Consider the following 14,391-nt stretch of genomic DNA (forward strand, 5'->3'; position numbering starts at 1 on the left):
TTTGGAATAATTTACTTCTTAAAGCTATTTTATTGCACCACATTCATTCACTCATGAGCTGCTGTGACATGAATCAAATGGCTGAATTGCCACCTCAGCATTCTTTCAAGTTCTAGTCTCTTGCTAATGACCTATTAATTTTATTCAGGTGTGTTGCAGCAGGGACACATGGAAATGTTTCAGGACAGCGGCCCTCGAGGACTGGAGTTTGACATCCGTGCATTAGATATTTGGGAATGGCGGTGAAAGTATTGAGGCTTTCCAAGGAAAGCACTGTTGTTTGAAACTCAGGGGGCTTGATACACACAGGGAGACTGATTATTCCACTGAAAGACAAACAGAAACTCATATAAGAAAGAAGCAGAGCACATATCTCACTGACACAATAATATGGCAACAACTGAGTATCTGCTTCCGTCGTAATACTGAGCTTGATTAGAAATGGTGAAGCAGGTGAATCTGATCAGCTGATCCTCTACAGGAGAGCAGCCAATGGGGCAGCAGAGAAAATGAGTGGAGCTCATGTCCACAAGCACACACACAAACACCAACAGGAGAGAGAGAAAGAAACAAAAGCCAGGCCATCACGAGAGAAACTCGGGGACCACGTCAGGAAACTGTTGGGTTTATCTGGCACAACCTTGTTACCATGGAACTACTTGGAAGACGAGGTATTCACGTCAGAGAACAGCAGCATTTAACTTGACAGTGGCACTGCTGCACTAGAGTCTGGATTGGCTCTTTCTATACCTGTGTGGGTTCTCTCAGAGTACGTCTGCTTCCTCCAAACATATGCATGTTAGGTCAATCAGTGATTTGACATTGGCTGGAGCTGTGAGTGATTTTCTCTTTCCTACTCTGTTGACCCTCTGATAGACTGGTGACCTCTCCAGGTTACACCCTGCCTTGAGAGGTTCAAGCCCCTCTGTGACCGAAGAATATGGAAATTTTAATCTACAGCAAATGGATGGATGAGTAGATGACTCACACTGGGCATGTTGTAGTTGCACAAAAAGAACAGGATATTCCTGAGAAGACCAGTAAGAAATGATAAAGTAATCAAAGGGCTTTTACACTATGAAAGTTATTGAAAACAAAAGTCTACGGGTCTACTTCAGTTACTGAGTGCAATAACTTATTGGGTGTTCTTTCTAAGCTGAGACAGTCAAAACTTCATTAGAATATTATTAGAATTTTAAAGTGATGTACTGTAATTATTAGTGTTTTTATCTATTAACTTTGAATCATCATATCTGCTGTCTAAACACTTTCACAATCCTGCTCCTTTTTTTTTTACAGCCAATAATGAGACAATCTTTCTATATTTATAGAATAACCAGATGATGTATTTGTTGTCAAAATGATCAAATAAACACATAAATACTGTATCACTGAGTGTGTTTGATGAACAAGTACCCTCATCAACACCCAAGGCATCAGCAGTTGCAAGACAGTAATCTGTGTATTTGTTGGTACCTCTGAAAACCAATATCTAGGCTCCTATTTTTAACAGTAGAGTAAATCCTGTAGTCAGACTGTACATATAATTATTATTTCTGTCTTTCCATGTACAGCTGTGGTGTTTATGAACATTCCCCACTCTGAGCCATGTATGATGTGATGCCACTTAACTTACTTTACCGTTTTAGAACACAAACATTCAAGTCAATTTGAATCAATTTTGTTTATTTAACAACAACTCACAATAATAGCTGCCTCAAAATGCTTTATTTTACAAGATAATCACCTTAAAATAAAAAGTCCGCTTTAAACAAGCACCTGGTAACAGCTGGAAGGAAGAACTAAATCTTACAGTGACAGAAACTAAAATATGTGGATGATATCAGCCATGTGTGAATTAGATCTATCTGGAGCAATGAAGCGCAGAAACAAGAGCAAGTGTGCAAACAACTTTAAATTGTTTTTCAGCAAACAAGACTGTAGATGTAACAATATTTGAGATTAAATATCTTATAGGAAACACATATTCATATAACACAATTGCAGCTCTCCAAGCAGCTTACATAAAATAAAATTTAAAGTTGATCTTTTCCTAAAGCTGTTAAAAGAAGAAAAGCAACTTTATAGAAAAATGTCAAGTGATGCTTAATTCATGCAGGGGAAGAGAAACATGTATGCTTATCATACACATCAAATGATTTTAGAAACAACACAGGAAACATCTGTAAACATAGACTGCTCAAAAAAGATTAAAGGAATTATTTTTAATCAGTGTTTAGCATCACATCACTCAAACGCCTAAACTTGTTTTACAGGTAGAGGTCACTGACATTTTTCCCTCCTCACTCTCTTCTGACTATTTTTTTCACTATTTTTGCATTTGGCTAGGGTCATCATCGTTACTAGCAGGGTGAGACGATCCCTGGATGCTACAGAGGCTGTAGAGGATGTCCAACTCCTCTAGGATGCCAATTCAGTGCATGCTCAAGAGTCTGTCACCCACTGTCAGACCCTATTGTGCTGTGGGTTGTGGGTTCCTCCTGGTATGATAATGACCACCCTCATGTGTTAAGAGTGTGCAGGCAGTTCCTGGAGGATTAAGGAATTGATACCACTGACTGGTCCCCACACTTGCCTGACCAAAATCCAACTGGGACATTATGTTTCTCTCCATCTGAAGCTGCCAGGTGGCAGCTCAGATTCTCCAGAAGCTCAGATGCCCTTGTCCAGATCTTGGAGGAGATCTCCAGGACACCATTGACTCATTATTCATATGCTCCAAGATTGTCAGGCATGCACACAAGCACATGTTGGCCAAACTGACAACTGAGTATCATTTTGAGTTGGTGCAATGAACATTTGACAAAATGGACAAACCTGCTGCATTATTTTGTCACTTTGATGTGTCTTTGCATTTAGCCCTCTGTAGGTTGTTGACTTTCATTTCCAAGTGTTGTTTATTTTTATTTTTTTTATTTGTTGTTTATTTATTGAGCAATCTAAATGTAAAAACACTCTAAAAAGCATCCTGGTCTCAAAGCCAGATCATCAGTTGGTGCTATTATGATGAAAGAAAGTTTGTTTGACTTTATTTTATTTTACAAAACAGTGCATAATCTCATTTTCTCCAATGATTTCTTTACTTCTAATGGAATTAACACAGTTTTGTCACTGATCCAGTTGGTTTTGCAGATCTTGTTATTAATCTGAAAGAAACGATGCAGCATAATTCAGTCGTTAAAGCTGATTTAGAACTGAATTTACTCCATAAAAACTTGAGTAGTTGAGTTCATCGTTACAGCAACAAATCACAACATGTAAGCTATTTTATTTCTGCACAGTTACCCAGAGCTGTTTGTGATTTCACTTCAGAATAAACTGTTTCATCAGCTGCTGCAGGAGCTGGTTTCCCTGCAAATAAAGAAATGATTTGTCAAATGTCATTGCTATTGCTTCTTTGTTCAAAGTGACAACTTGATTTATTTATACAGTTTTCCTTGGTGTGTAAAACGTGTAAAACCCAAAGCAAAAGAAATAAGGTACTCATTTTATGACATTACTTACCTTTGTGTCTCTTAGGTTTTGCTTTAATGTAATAGACCTGTGCGTACAACAGGCTGTCATCTAAAAGAAGATGGACAGATGAGCAGCAGTAACAAACTTGAGTGGCTTTAATTTCCTTTATATTTTCTGTCAGTTAACACCTACAGTAACTCATCACAGGAACTGACTGAAGGAGATATTTTACTCTATTGAAGATGAGATTTTATGACAACCTGTTACTGTCATGTTTGAAAACCTGTTTCTTTCTCTGCTGCTGTTAAATCTCATTTCAGTGTCAGATCACTTCAAGCTTCCTCCACCCTGTTTATTAAGGTCAGTGACTCTATAATACAATGATATCTAACTGATATCATTATAACCCTCTTAAAATTATGAAATAATGGTCTAGTCAATGAAGTCAAGAAAAAAGTTCTATATTATATTACTTTACTCACCGTTGTCTTTCTTGGTTTTAGCTCTATCGTGGGAGACCTGTGCATAAAACACACTGTCATCTGAAAGAGGACGGACAGATGATCAGGATAAAAGGTGAAGCGTGTTCATTTTCATTACATTTATATATCTGTCAGTCAACAACACACTGATCATAGAAACCTATTGAAGGTCTATTAAAGATTAGATGTTTCTGTCATGTTTAAAAACCTTTTCTATGAAAACCTGTCAGCCCTCAAGTCCGTGTCACATCAGCTCAACCCTGCTCAGCACGACCCTTCCACTAAGCTCAAATCCAAACCTTAAGGATCACGGTTCACTTTTCCTCCATCTTTGCCATTCTATACTCCTGCACTACTGATGCCATTTATGTCCTCTTAAAATAAAATAATGTGCTCTAATCAACAGACTCCTCAAATGTTTCTTCTAATCTCTTATCTGAAACTGCGCTGAAATTAATTCCACGTGATTCTTCTAGGTTAAAATATTAGAATAACAATAATAATAATGATGTTTATTACATAACTTGGCATAAGAAAAACGAAAACAAAACGTAATTACATTTAAAAAAATTATACCAAAATAAAGAAAAAAATATTAATCTCTGAAATGTAAAAACAACCAAACAAAAAAAGGATATAAGCAAAGAGTTAAAAAATGAAGACATGAGGTTGATTACTGGTTGTTGTCTCATACTGTTAGTAGGGACAGTAACACCAGCAAAAAGTGAAACTAGAGAATAATCAGTCAGGAGGAATGAGATAGATTCATAAATCAGATTCACAATGGTTTATGTTTTGTAGGACAGACTGATCTTAAAGTTGAACTGACCCCGTGTTACACCAGAAGGACCAAGTGTCCAACCTCTTTGTTTTCTTATCTGTGTGCAGCTGATTTCTAAAACTTCCATGTTTAAACATAAATAATCACATAGTCTTCATATATCTGTGCTACTGTATCTACTTTACCATTTTGTGTGTCATCGTGGTCTTTGATTGATTCATAAACACAAGCATCACCTACAAAAACAAGCCAATGATAGATTAAAAATTGAATTTCTTATGTATGGGTTTGATTATCTTCTAAATCAGCAAACTAGAAACAGATATATTGGACCTGGAGTTTAAAAATCGTCAGTAAATAAATTTATAAATACAACAACAACAACAAAACTTGTCATGGATCAGGCTGACCTTGGACAGTAGAAGCATGTCGACTGTGTTGAGCTTCATCCTTGATCACGTGGTTCATTGCAGAGCTCTGATTTGTGCTCCGAGTCCTGGTGGAACAAAAAAAACAAAACAAAAAAAACAAACGTAGTAAACCTGTAGGTTTAATAAGAAACACAGGATGTAGTTCTAGTACAGGAGAGGGGAGATTTGAACCAACCTGGCAAAGAATGAATCTGTAAGAAAAGACAGTTATATTCTTTATTGTAACCTGTTGTGGTGCAGAAATATTACATTGAGCGTTCAGGATACATCTGTGATTTTCATTATTTACATCATATTCAGTTTAATATCAGATGGTTAATGGTCTCACCCTTTGACTGTTTGAAGCGACACAAAAGCAGAAGAAGAAGAATCAGTAAAATCCCACAAACAAGTCCAACGATCAAAGGAGTGAGAAATGAAGAGCTTTCAGGTGTTGCTGTAATAATACCAGGCTTTAATTAGATGCATTTATACAGATTAGCAACATAGTTTACATGGGGACATTTTAAAACATAAATACTATTTACAACATCACTATTCCTAATAATAACTAAAAATATTCCATTTATTTTAGTATCATCGTCCTCTGTGGTGATTATTTACCTGAATAGTGATACAAAAAACCTTTTGAATTTCTTATCACCTGTTTATCATTCCCTTATGAGCAAAGGTCTTTAAACCAACAGCAGATTTTGATTCAGATGAGTGGTGATAAATTCTGTGAATTATTTTCTAATTCAAATACATAATGTGAGCTTTACAGAGACAAAAGTATATATTGCTATTTTATCACTTTGTATTTATACTGTAAAGCTCTGTGCTAATATGTTTCAGCTCAGAAGAACATTTACGTTTGTCTGCAGACACTGTGAATTTTTCAATAATGGTAATATACAGTAGATAATGAGCGAGCGTAGAAGTAGATTCACATCATCATCTATTCTACATATTGTATAAAAAACCTAATGAATGCTGACATGAAGTAATCACTCAACACTGGTGCGCGCTCTCCCTTCACACTTGTATTGTGCATCTTCGAGTGAATTTATTTTTGTTTGGTAGTTTTCCATTCATACATCCACTAAAGGTCTAACTGTGAGATCATTAACTTATCACTTTTTGTATTTCTTGAAGAAAAAAAATTAACTCACCCCTGCGATCAATCCTGACTGACTGGCTGTCCTCTGTGTAGTAAACTGGGTTTCCTCTTCCTCCTCTGCACCTGTAGAGTCCTTCCTGTGAGACACTGATTTGTCCATTTGAGTGGAAAACTGCATCTTGTGTGGTCAGGGCTTCAGAGGCGTTCTCATCTCTGTACCAGAAGTGTTTCCATCCAGATGATGATGATGATGGGTTCACAGAGCAGTTTAGGGTCACATTTCCCCCTACTGGGATGTCTCTCATGTCTGAAGTTATTTGGGCCTTTGGTTGATCTGCTGTTGAGTTTAAACAAAGACAGAAAGAAAATATAAATATATACCCCACACACATGGGTTGGGATCACACTGCCCTGATGTTGTCTGCATTAATGTTACCTCTTGTAAACCTCCTCTCCAGTTTCAAACAACACATAGCAAGCAATAACACTAAACTGAAATGGTATGAGTAATCTTACAGATGCCTATAATCCATTTTATTCTTTTAGTGTTTATTTTTTTCTGTTTCATTATGATTCTTCTTTGGATTTATAAAATAATACTTGTGATTATTCTGTGTGATTCCTTCTTATTACCACAACAGAAGACACAGAACGTCTTACTAATGGAAGTTTATAATTCCCAGACCATGTAGCTGCACAGAGAAATTTGAAATACAGACATTTTAGTTATGAGATTTTTAGTTTCAGTCTTTCATAAAACATTTTCATTTGTTTAGATTATTTTTTCATGGTAAGTTTGCTTTGATTAGGAAATTGTCTTCTTCCTACATGATCAGAAGGAACATATCAACATATCTCTGTCTCTATAAACCTCCTGTTGAACACATACACACTGATATCAAAAACTCACACATCACCGTTTGTTCCATTAATACAACAAAATGCATTCATTTATTTACCACTGCTCATGCAAAGTTCTTAAATAAAGTGTTTGAAAGCATCAGTTTCATGACAAAAAAAGAAAGAAGAAGAATCTTCACACAGTTCACCTCGGTTGGCAAAACAAACCAAAAAGTCAGTCACTAAAAATGTTGATTGTTGTCACAAAGTCACTCTCTCTCTAGGATGCCTCACCCCACAGTAATGCAATTGAACCAGGAAAATATTGCATTACTCCTTGTAACTCTATCAATCACAAAGACGATTAGTAATTAAAGAAAAAATATAAATCTTACTATCTAAAAAAAGGGATAATATAATATGGCTTATATATTACATCTTTGGCGCACATATTCTGTCCAATTTGTATTTGCACAGAAATCACCTCAGTGTCTGCTTACAATAATAATTTTTCCACCTTGTCAGTTTTTTTCTGTTTTTGTATTTCTGTCATTATCGTCCTCAGGTGATGGAGCAGCAGGTCAGCATTGGCGTCTCTATACCAGCTGAAAGTTCATGACACAAAGTGGTGACAAACTGTCTACAATGAGGCTACTATCAGCTGCAGCTCTTTGTCTGACTAACAATGTAACATGCTTTGTAGACCATTGAATTCATCCTGTGCTGACCATGATGACATTTGTCAAATGGAGATCACACAACAAACATGACTTACTTGATACTGACAATGTGAAGGCTTCACTCCACTCTGTTGAAGAATATGAGTCATCTCTGCGTCGACTCTTACACATGTAGTCTCCACTGCTGGACTCAGAAACGCTGAATGTCACATCATTATTGTGTGTCCACTGTGTGGGTGTCCTGAGTCCTCTCCATTCATACTCCCACTCAGTGGTTTCACCTCCTTCCTGCACCTCACATGTCAGAGTGATCGTCTCACCTCTGAATATCTGAGGCCAGTTGGGTTGTTGTTTTACAACAACTTTACTGGAAACTGTTTACACATATTAACAGTTGAGATACAAATAGAAACATGAAATCAACACAGAAAACTTCACATTGTATGTTTGATAATCATGAGTGAATGTATATTTCAAACTAAATGACTGAACTCACTGGTTTTCTCAATGGTGACATCATCACTTCTATCAGTGTAGTAAACTGGGTTTCCTCTTGTTCCTCTGCAGCTGTAGATTCCTCCTTCAGATACTCTGATATCTCTGTTTTGTTGATCACTGATTTGAACTTCATAAGTTCTTTGGGGTTGTCCAAACCACTCATATTTCCATCCATCAGAGCTCTGCACAGAGCAGGTCAGTGTCACACTGCCCCCTACTGGTATGATTGTTGTTCCTGCTGTCAGTGTGGCCCTGGGTTTATCTGCTGTTATCACAAAGACGAAAAGAAAACATACAGCCATTGAACAACATTTTAAAATATGTTTTCATTTTATTTAAATTCCAACTTCCAAGAAGATATGTCTTTGCCGAGCACGCATCATTCTCAGGGACTCCTCTCATCCTGCCAATAAACTCTTCCAGCTCCTCCCCTTCAGCTGACGCTACAAGACCCTAGAGACTAAAACCAGCAGGTTTATGAACAGCTTCTTCCCCACAGCTGTCACCTTACTGAACTCAGTCCCCTGCTGAACCTTTCCATCCACACCCACTTATCCCTCCCAGTGACCATGATCATGACTGTCATTCATTCTCAACCTTCACCATATGCTTACATTGGTTACTGCTATAGTTTAGGACCCTGACATAGTATAGTCTCTGGTATAGTGCGTACACTGTTCACTATTATAGTCTGCTCAGAGCGCTACACTGTGAATATATTCATAGCAGTCTGTAGATCTGTTAAACATATGCAGCACATCTGTATATATTTAGCAAAGCTTTATATTTGTTCATAGTACATCTGTATTTCTGCCCGTCTGTATAGCAATACAGAACATCTGTATACTATATAGATCATCTGTGTATCTGTACACATGTCTGTAGGTCATCTGTATATTTGCTCTCTCTGTACATAATCTGTTCATAACTATCCCACCATTTATTTATACTACCCTTATCTGTATATAATTGCTCCTATTTTTTAGCACTTACTATTCTTGCACTCTGATCAGATGCAAACTGTATTTCCTTAACCTGTATTTATAGATGTGTAATGACAATAAAGTTGAATCCTAAACCTAATTTAAATTTATTTTTTTAATACAGTTTAAGATAATTTTAATGTTTTCTGACATGGTGAGAGAGCTACAATTTTGAGGTTAGTCGGGTAATTCAGGTTGTAGATCTCTAAATAAGCACAGTACAAATGTTTGTCCATTCTTTGGCCTGAAGAAGTCACACTGAATGTAAACTAATGCAGTTCACTGTTGAAGGAAACACACTGATGGGTTCAGAGGGATCTGCCTGGTTTCACATTTAGACAACAGAAACATCGTCACCTTAAATTATATCGAGCTTTTGATGTTTCTTTTTTTCATTATTTAAATTAAATTTCATCGACAGTTATTCTTGTTATAAAGTAAAACAGTATTTTGGTTGTAGTGTGTACTGTGAACAAAGTTAGATAAAATGCAATGGTCTTGGTTAAAGTTTCAATACATCGTAAATAAAATAGTTTCAATGAAACATTTATTAAACACATATTTTTATAATCCAGATGAGTATTTTAACTGGAATCATCACATTATTAATCACTGAGGACTTACCTAATACAGTTATAAAGACAGTATTACTGTTCTTTGTATAATATGACCCCTTCCAGGTACCAGAGCACTGATATTTACCACTGTGGCCTGTCGAGCTAATTTTGAATGTGTAGTCTTTGTGTGCACTGTAGCGGACATAGTCTCGACCATCCTTCTTGATTGTGTAATACCAGTCAGTGTTTCTTCCTTCATTCATGTTACATTTGAAGGTAACAACCTCTCCAGTGAAATAACTGGACCAGCTGGGTTTAATAGTTAGCACAGCATCTAGAATCCAACACAAACAGACAATTAGCAATCTGAAACACTTATTTAATGCTCAAGGCAAGACATTGATTTATAACACTTTATTTATATTCACATAAAATGAAAATAGAGTGATAAATCAATAAAAAGAAACACAAATAGGATCTGCATTAGAGTCATACAAGTTGAGAATAATCTTTATTAAATAAAAAGGAAGAAATTGAAAAAGGAAAACTGTTCAGTCACCTTGAGCATGTCCACTGCAGAGGAGCGTACAGAGCACTACAATAAAGACAGAAACTTTAGACATTATCAAACTAAAGACATTCAAATGTAACATAAATAAAACACTGTTGGTAATGATGTGTCTCATTTCTTGAGGCACATGATCAATAGTGAGTTAATGACCTTCTTAAGGAACAATCCCACTAGGGTTTAAAGTCCAGTTGCTTTCTTACCAAGCTCCTTAAAACACTTGGAGGTTTTCAATGTCTACTATGATCTGAGTCAGTGCACTAAAATCTAATCCAGTCTGCAAGCAACCATGTTAATAACAAAACATGAGAGTCCTCTGATCACATGACCTGAAATGGTACAGTCCATCCTCTTTGGGCAACAGATGAAAGACTGGGTTCCAAAAGGGAAATGATCTCCCCAGTATTTACTTTGTATATTAGAAAAAAATCTCAAAAATTAATGTCATTGACACATTGCAGTGGGTCACTTCTGTCAACAAAGAATTTGTCTGATGACTGATGCTCTGTTCTTCTTACTAAAACATGTTTATGGATCCGTATGAATCAAACAATAGAAGTCAGTGATGTACTCACAGAATAGGCCCAGCTCACAGAGCAAAGTGGCTCCCATCCTCACATCCAGCAGTGACACGTCTGAAAACTTCTACAACTTTCTGTAAAGAGAGAGAGTGAAGCAGCAGCACAGCAGATACCAAAGAGCTGTGAAGGAAACAAAGATTTTTTTCAACTTCTTCTCTCTGCTTCCTTCCTTTTACACAGAAATACCAACTTAACATAGTCTGACCACAACATCATGTGATACATTTATACTCTCCTGCAGAAACATATCAGGCAGATTTTTATCAGAACGGCTGTAAAAAAAAAAAAAAAAAAAAAAAAATATATATATATATATATATATATATATATATATATATATATATATATATATATATATACTGAAACTAAACAACAATAGCTTGACTGACTGCCCAAAATGAGAAAAACACAAGTCAAAGACAAGCTTTAAATGTAAAGTACTTTAGTTCATTTTACAGCCCACAAACACAACGAGAAACATTGTTCAGATTCAGATTGCTAACAAGTATCTATCAAGCATTAGATAATAAAGTAACAGGTTAGTAATAAGTTTTTCCTGGTTGCTTAGAGTGCTGTCTATGGACTTTTTGTATATACTGTAATAACTCCAGACTTGTGCATTACATGCATTAAAATTTGACTGAGGTCCGACAGAAACAGCGACGGATATTTTGTTGCCTTTGTCTGCTGCTTGTATGCTTGGTTTGATTATTATGAGCTTTATCACCAATAATAATTACCCTCATAAACACTACATGTATACATCATTCAGATCGTTTTAAACTGCAGTAGATGCATAAATGAAGACGACTGATTAAACACAACCAAGACAATAAACTTTTACCATTCCCTTCCTGTCACAGATGTAGTCATTGAGTTTGCTGCTGCTCCTTTACAAGGAGATGACGATACACTAAATATTGATGCACAAAATCATTACATTGCTTCAAATATACATTAAATAGATTTGAGGTGAGCCCCCATACCAGCTGATAAACAGAGATGTCATACTTACTGACAGCAAATGTTCACAGCAGATGTTGGTAATCCACACACTTTCTCACACAGCAGTGAAATCAATAACTGACAGTAATTTTATTTTTATTTCATTAAACTAATGCAGATTCCTTTAACATATCTTTCCACTGTGGTGACATCGTAGATTAGTCATAAATTCACTCACAGAAAGTAAGCGTGCACAAGTTAAAATAGAAATGTGTCCTTAACCAGAAGTGACCGTGAGACGAGATGAAGTCCTGCCCCCTTTCTCAGCTCCTCTCTGTTTTCTTACAAGTAGTTGTAACTGCTGTATTAATAAATAACGACAGTGCCTTTTAGCTACACTTGTTAACTAAAAAGCACACTTACACACTTAGTTACTCATTTCCATGGCTACATTTTTAGATAGCAGAGCAAAGCTGCAAACACAGCAGCTGTTTATAGACTTGAATGTGTTTTACAGAATTAACGCTGTATGTCAAATAAAGGAAGCAATAAGAGGAAGCAAGCAGTTCAGCAAGGCAGCGTTACCATGGCAATCTGATAACGTTCAGTTATTGGTGAAATACAGTTGTGCTTACTGATCTCCTTACTTCATAAGATGGTGGACTCCAGCTCGTATTGAGGCAATTTGCTGCTGAGTGTGAAGAGGAGGGAATGAGAATCAGCACCTCCAACTCTGAGCCGTGATTGACACTGGAAAATTGTTGGAGTAGTAACTGTGGTTTAGGGATGAGTTCTGGCCCAAAGCACAGGATTTGAAGGATCTTGTGGCAAGAGTGGAGTGGGAGATTGGCAGGTGGATTGGGTTGAATTGACATCTGCAGTGATATGGATGCAGGACCAGTGTGGTGTAGTGAAGTGAGAGCGGAGTTATCTTCCTACCCTTGTGTGGTCACAAGCTCTGGGTAGTGACGGAGAGAATGAGAAGGAAGACATTAGCTTCCTCTAAAGGTGCAGTTAGAGAACATATCTTGAAGCAGATCATAAATCATAATGTTATTTATATGTATATATATATAGTATGTAGCTGCAGCTATAATATACTATGTAATAATGTGTGAGTCACAGTGAACTTTAAAAAACTGCATTGCATAGATTTTATTTTTTATTATTTAAATTGAATTTTTGTAATAATAAGGTTCCACATGTCAATGTTTTCGGGGGCATTAGTCAGTGGGACACCGCTAGCAAACATGTTGCATATGTGGAGGTTCCCAGCCAGAGGCTGTGTCCCATTTCAGGGTCTGCACGCTTGAAGTACGCGCACTACGCGTACTACGTACGGTGCGTACTATGAGTATGAGAAGTGCGGAAGTGAGAGGCTTGTGAAATGGGATGGTCTAGCCTGTGTTGCGCTGTTCAGGTTGCCTAGCAACCATGATACTAACCGCGAGAAACGCGAGATTGTGTGACATAAATGAAGGAGAAAAAAAAATGTTTTGTTGGTCATTCATTTTTGTCATGACATCACTTTGATTAGTTGAGTATCTGAGGCTGAGACCACAGGACTGGAAAACATGATTGTTGGGCTTCATTTCTGTACTGAACAGTCATTACAAGATTAGTGAGTAAATAACAATTAGCTAATGTTGTTCATGAGACTAAAGTCATCTCACTGTGGTAATGTATATATATCATGGCCAATAATATATAGTATATATATATAATAATATAGTATTGTCAGATTATTATGATATATATATATATATATATATATATATATAGATAGATAGATATAGATATATAGAGGCTGAAAGTACAAACATCACTAATGTTACATAACTTTGCCGACATGTGGCCAACGGCAATGTTTTAATGTTCTTCGCTATTGAACATTCGCACATAAATAAGTGACGTCATATCCAGTACTTACTTTTGACAGTTCACTCTTCGGCCGCTCCCTTCTGCTGTATTTTGCGGCAAAATTATCCACACCCACCGCCGCGCTATGAATTGTGGGATATATGGGACCATGAAGCGTGCACCGGACCACGCTTGATATTTGGGGAAATCGACGGCGCATTTGGAGTATGCTTTTGAAGTACACTTTGAATTGGGACAGCCGTCGTCGCGTGGCGGTGACGTAATCGCACTTAAAATGCGTACTTCAAGCGTGCAGACCCTGAATTGGGACACAGCAAACGTTGTATGATCTCCACCAATGTTCCCTCTAAGCTGCGCACTTGCGCAATTGCGCACTGTTGGCACAGTCTCTGCACACAGAAAATCTGCGTTGCGCACAAAAAAAAAAAAAAAAACCTGAATTGAAATTAAAATTAATACTTCAACAATCCTGTTTTGCAGTGTTAGTCAGTGAGTGACTGGCTGCTCCCATATGGGATTAGAACGATGCCACCTTATCCCATAGTTCAGCCGATGGGTATATACGTAGCCAATCAACGTCATTGACAG

General features: G+C 36.9%; 1 protein-coding gene across 1 annotated transcript in view; it reads right to left on the reverse strand.

The window, feature by feature from the left end:
* Positions 1 to 3,261: 3,261 nt before the first annotated feature.
* Positions 3,262 to 14,391, reverse strand: part of LOC148104171 (Fc receptor-like protein 5) — a 28,562-nt gene continuing 17,432 nt past the window's right edge. Inside the window, exons 7-17 of the mRNA XM_087836153.1 lie at positions 9,896 to 10,162; positions 8,287 to 8,553; positions 7,886 to 8,164; positions 6,323 to 6,607; positions 5,500 to 5,607; positions 5,347 to 5,362; positions 5,151 to 5,236; positions 4,926 to 4,976; positions 3,960 to 4,019; positions 3,526 to 3,585; positions 3,262 to 3,372 (exon numbers count right to left, since the gene is read on the reverse strand). Coding sequence (XP_087692279.1) covers positions 3,284 to 3,372; positions 3,526 to 3,585; positions 3,960 to 4,019; positions 4,926 to 4,976; positions 5,151 to 5,236; positions 5,347 to 5,362; positions 5,500 to 5,607; positions 6,323 to 6,607; positions 7,886 to 8,164; positions 8,287 to 8,553; positions 9,896 to 10,162 — 1,568 coding nt within the window. The 3' untranslated portion in view covers positions 3,262 to 3,283. The remainder of the gene's footprint in view (positions 3,373 to 3,525; positions 3,586 to 3,959; positions 4,020 to 4,925; positions 4,977 to 5,150; positions 5,237 to 5,346; positions 5,363 to 5,499; positions 5,608 to 6,322; positions 6,608 to 7,885; positions 8,165 to 8,286; positions 8,554 to 9,895; positions 10,163 to 14,391) is intronic.

The sequence above is a fragment of the Neolamprologus brichardi genome, chromosome 3 (genome assembly GCF_056152115.1).
Source record: "Neolamprologus brichardi isolate AB-2024 chromosome 3, ASM5615211v1, whole genome shotgun sequence".
Taxonomy (NCBI): domain Eukaryota; kingdom Metazoa; phylum Chordata; class Actinopteri; order Cichliformes; family Cichlidae; genus Neolamprologus; species Neolamprologus brichardi.